Genomic DNA, 5,434 nt, shown 5'->3' on the forward strand with positions numbered 1-5,434 from the left:
CCTTTTCTTGTTCTCTTTCTGTATAAAAAAGATGTTTCTGTACTAGCACAGGCACTTGAGCAACTCAGTAGTGGGCCAGCTCAGAGTGGTGATTGAAAACTAATTCTAAACACAGATTCCAACACCAGTAAGTGATGAATTGGGAATGAGCAGCAGGGTAGGATTGTCAGGAACATGGCAGTCTGTATTTATGTTTGAAAAACCTGCTGTGAAGCTGAGTCTGAATGGAGGCTTTCATGGGGAAACAATTATAAAAATGTGCTCTGTCATTACAAAATAAGTTTTTAAAAGACTTCCAATAAATATTTTAAAATCATAGTCTTACTAATGCTAATAAAACCAGTCCATGCTCTGTGCTCTTTATATGAGTTTATTCATTGTTACTTCTAAGTAAATCTGAAGCAGTGTTAACAGCTTGGATGCCATAGATTTAAAAAAATCAGTAACAAGTAAAATGCTACATTAAAATGTTCACACTTTACCAAAATGATTGTGGATGTTTATGTAAATATTTTTTAAAGCCTAAATGTTTAACAGTCTAACAGTCCACTACAGAATGTTAACTTAGGGATGCAAATGGATTATGTGCCTAACTGTTACTTCTTAATGTCAGTCAGAGGGTTCACATGGCCACTTCAGATCCTTAAAAAAGGTACCTTTGCAGCTTTGGATTTGAAAACCACGTTCAAGTTCCAACCCTGGAACAGCTGATCTCCAGCCAATAAATCCCTGGGTAGTCTTAGGTACTGGAGGAGATGGGATCACCTAGAATAAAAGTAACATTAGAATTCAATGGTTAAACGGCTTCTGATTTTAATTTCTGTTACACAACATCCTCTTTTGTGCTGCAGTGTGGATGGAAATGAGAACTTATAAAAAATAGTGGGTTTAAATGCAATCTGCTGAATTAATATCCTGAACACACACTGACATTAATGGAAGGAAATAAGAACTTCGAAAGATAACACAGTTGCATGTAAGTTTGATTTATAATACAGGACAGTTTATAATTTAAAAAGTCATTAGAATAATTTAGGTCCCATTCTATAGCAAGGCACAGGGACAGAGAGAAGTAAAATGGTCAAATTCCAATGAAGTAACTAACCTTCATTTACAACCCTTCTAAAAAAAAAAAAAAGTAAGGTCTTTTAGTGCCTAAATTGGTATGTATAACAGGAAATCAAACCCCAAAGTTATTGTTTAGTAGTGTATGTTAGCATACTTTAAAAAAAAAAAAAAAGTTTTGCTCAATATCTTTCTAAGGGCTTTACATTATTAGGAGTAGAACTTAATCTTCAGCTTTAGCTTTTTTCCTATTATCATCATCATCATCATCTTTAAAACCAGTTAACTTCTTAAAACAGGAGAAATAGCATTTTATACTTGCTGTAATGTATTTGGTAGCAATGCAGCTACGGAATAATCATTTAGTGGCCAAATGCTAAAGATATTCCTGATCAAGCTGGCTTTTGCATCAAGAACTACTTACTTGTTCTACCTTCTTTCTACTTTAAAAGATGGGTAAGCATCAAGCTAATCTGCAACTAATCTAGCTAAAAAGGAAACAAAACAAAAGCCAACAGTCTCTGTTCACTGACTGCTGTGCTTACTTTGGCTGAATCATCTCATTTGGGCACGTTATATCATTTTAGCATCTGGGGACTTAGTAGAGAAGTACACAGCAAGAGAACAATGCTTCAGTTCTCTTGCCAGAGTTGCTTCACTTTGTTCTTCAGCCAGTATTAGAAAATGTTTATGATATTTAGGTGGAGCAGTTCCTCTGAAAAGATAATTTTTAGGGCCAAAAGTGCCACCCACTGAGCAGGATAATGAAGGAAATCATGTCCCACTTACGAGCTGGGGGAAGGGACTATGAAGAAGCAATTATAAATCTAACCTAGAGAGAAAAACAGATATGATTGTTACTATGAAGGTAAGTGTGCAGAAAGATACATAGTTCTGAATAAGGACTTAAGAAACTTCACTCTGAATACGTAAAGGGTGACCGAAATCACAGCTAACCCTTACCTTCCTTAGCAAATAAAGATTCTGAGGTGAAACTGAAGCTATGATCCCCGTTTCAGTAAGCACCAGGCTATGCATGCTACTTTAGCAGCTGCTACTTTAGCTGCGTGATTTGCTAACGCTCATACACCCTCACTGTGCTGAAGCAGAGGGAAACTTGACTGAAATTGGAAGCTTGAGTCAAAACTGAAGAACAAGTAGGACTAATGGCAGAAACGCTGCCGTTTCGTTTCTCTGCCACACTCAGCACTAGCTCTTAATTTTTGTTTCAATTTAATCTCAGTAAAAGCTTTTACTGCTTCCTCACCTTATCTCTCCACCCTGGGAATCCTTTGAAAGAAAGCTAGTTCAGCAAGCAGGAATTTCCAACCTCTTTTGTTTCCTTAATCTTCTCTAAGTGGACTAACCTTCCCTTTTGTTAGCATATTCTGCTTCCCCTTTTATGAGTATGTTTCTCTCCCAATGTCGCTGATTTAGCTGCCTATATAGTTATCCTATTCACTGGTGATTTGACACTGTATATTTATAAATCAAACCACCAGTCACATTCCACTGTCATTTCCAGCTGTTTGACAACTTTTAGACTCTCAATATGTGAATATAAATTATATACTAGAAAATCAAATAGTTATGAATTGGCTCATTAGAACTGACTTCTTACTAATTTGTGCCACTAAAGAGGACAGTGGCATTGTCTTTGCCAAAAAGAAGTCTTAAATGAAGATAGAAGAATGACTGCAACTTAACTGATAATTAAAACTGAGAGTTAAGGTTATGATGAGCCTTGAAGTAAGACAGGTATATGTATATTTGAGCAATGAATGGTCAGCAGCCTTAAATGGCTCTGTGAGCTCTCTTCTGTACTGCACTGTGCTGTTACTAGATGTCACAGAGGAGTGCATGGGGGAGGTGCTTTACAGAAAGAGGATTATGTGCAGTGAAAGCTCTGTGAACTAACAACCATATCCAAAGGGCAATTCCTTGTCTTAAATGAATGCTTTTAAAGCATTGCTCGGGTTGCAAATACAATTTACTTTGACCTTTAGTTAAAGGCCCACCTCTACAAGACAACTGATTTTTAGAGCTTGTGTGGTTTCTTAAGACAGATATTGCTGTATTGCAATTTTAAAATCTAATTTTCTAACCTTAATGTATTTTTCCATGGGTGTCACAGGTCGAACCTGCAGATGTTCTGGAAGCTGTATCCTGGGCTTTGTATTTTCTTTCTTTTCGTCTTGAATCAACTAAAACCAAAACATCAACATTAAAAATTGGACTCTCTGTCTTTTTGAAATATGCCGTCATATCTGATATCTACACAATTCCTCTCATTGTTGCATCTGAACTCCCTGTTCTTTCCATGTAAAACAGGACTACTTATTGTAGTGCTTTGGAAATTATTGTAATGTATTTGTTGGTTTCAGAAAGTAATGTAATTCTGAATTTCAGATGAAAGGCTAAATATTGCTGAGTGATTCCAACTCTCTTAGCTCCATCACTGGTCCAAAAAGGGCTAGAAATATATCTTATCTATATCTTACATGAGCTCAAACCAAAGATTAATAAATGCCAAATAAATGTGTTCACCAATACTAACAATGCATAGCTTCCCAACTTTTCAGCTGTAGCTCTATTAGTGCTGTGCAAACGTGGTATGCACGACAGACCAGAGTTATCAAGGATGGACGCTGAAGCCTAGAGGACCAAAGTTTTCAAAGGTGCTAACTTGGATGCCTACAGGAATTTTCAAAAAATCCTAGAACAGATTAAGTACTTCCAGCCTCATGGAAAGTGCATTTATAATTATTCAGGGGCTGCATCAATCCTGTTCTTTAGCAACGAAATACTGTGACTCCAAATGTAACATTATGTGCTACTGTAGTCTAAATCTAAACATCACTGAGAATAGACATCTCTCCAAATATTTTCATTTGTTGTAAATTCCCCCACTGAAAATTTAATTAGCTAGAACCTTTTCCCCTAGATTTTTAAACTACCATATGGATAGACAAAGGGGAAATATTTTCCTGTCAATGTGCATCTAGTACTTGTTAGCACTGTTGGGAGTCATGTTTCCCAAGAGAAATATATCAGAATACGCATAGCATATAAATTACCACTTGCCGTATTTTATTCAGAGGAAAACCGAAACTTTGAACCCATCTTAAAAGTAGTGCACTTGTTACCTCGGAACCTAGCTTAGTGAACCATACTCAGTCCTTTTCTAGTCTTCTGTGCTCTCCTAATTTCGTGTCCAGATAAATTTGTGCACAAGTAAATTTCATGTGTTGCTTATATGCCATCCAATTTTACCTCCTCAGGAGGTGTTTTCAAGAATCCCCATTTGTGAGACCATCTTTTTGCAGTTTCCAGTTCACTTTCAACGTATTTTTTCCTGAAACAGAGAAATAATTAAGATGACTTTGAAAGCTTTTATTAAAAAGAAGATGCACACGCAAACCCAACTACTGGTGTCACAGAGCACAGCGCTTTAGCATGGATCATTAGACTTTTACCTCAAAACACCAAGTTTATGTATGAGTTAACAGTTGTCTGACTTGGAGGTAATGGGGAAATATTTTCCGTAGGTTGGAAATGAAATAGCACACGTGAATGCACTTCCTTGCAAATTAAGTTTACGTTAGGAATTGGAGGGGGGTTAAATTTGCTGTGACACATTTTTTTTAAAAACTTGACAAGTAAGCACGGATGTCCTTTCACAGAACTGCCTGGAACTCCATGGGCTGTTGCCCGGTGCGATCACCCTTTGCCCCCCGCCCTGCCCTGCTCCCCATTCCTCACTCCCTTGGCCGGGCAGAAGAACAGGGGAGGCCCGGGGGGCCGCCGGCTGCGAGGGGAGGGCTGGGGCCGTTACCAGCACTCATCCCGCGCTACCAAGTCGCACGACGAGCGCAGGTCGGTGCGCCGGTGCGCCATGTCCCGCGGCGGGAGCGGCCGGAGCCCGCGGCGGGGCTGAGAGGCCGGGCCGGGCCGGGCCCTCGCGGCTTGGGCGTTGCTGGGCGACGGCCGCGGAGGCGGTGCTCGTGCTGCGGCGGTTACAAAAGGGCGGGAAGGGCAGGCGCGCGCTCCTACCCTTGACGCTCTCCTGCAGTGCCGGGAGCCATGGTGTTCCCTGGCGGCCCCTGTTTCCTTGGGCTTCTGTCCTCCTCACGCTGGCGGGTAACCCTCCTGGAGTGATACCGTGCCTCTCAGGTGAAAGGCTAAAGATGCCGAAAACACCCGTTCTGGGTTTTCTTTAGGTGCCTCAGGAAACCAGGGGAAGCGCACTTGATGTTGCCTGTCGTTGTTCTGGGGTGTCTGTAGGTGTTTGTTTACACGTCGTTTTGTAGGAAGGCATGTTTGGATTAAACTGATGAAAAGTTGTTCCCTTGCTTGAGGAGTTAGCTGT

The 5,434-nt window shown here is 40.1% G+C and overlaps 1 protein-coding gene across 1 annotated transcript; it reads right to left on the bottom strand.

Moving 5' to 3' along the window:
• Positions 1–539: 539 nt before the first annotated feature.
• CIMIP1 (ciliary microtubule inner protein 1) lies at positions 540–4,962 on the bottom strand. The gene is made up of 4 exons (XM_075768982.1): positions 4,901–4,962; positions 4,339–4,420; positions 3,171–3,269; positions 540–765 (listed from the first exon to the last, which is right to left on the bottom strand). The coding sequence occupies exons 1-4, from the start codon at positions 4,960–4,962 to the stop codon at positions 610–612; spliced, it is 399 nt and encodes a 132-aa protein (XP_075625097.1). The 3' UTR covers positions 540–609.
• Between the last annotated feature and the right edge of the window lie 472 nt (positions 4,963–5,434).

Source organism: Balearica regulorum, chromosome 16 (genome assembly GCF_011004875.1).
Source record: "Balearica regulorum gibbericeps isolate bBalReg1 chromosome 16, bBalReg1.pri, whole genome shotgun sequence".
Lineage (NCBI taxonomy): Eukaryota > Metazoa > Chordata > Aves > Gruiformes > Gruidae > Balearica > Balearica regulorum.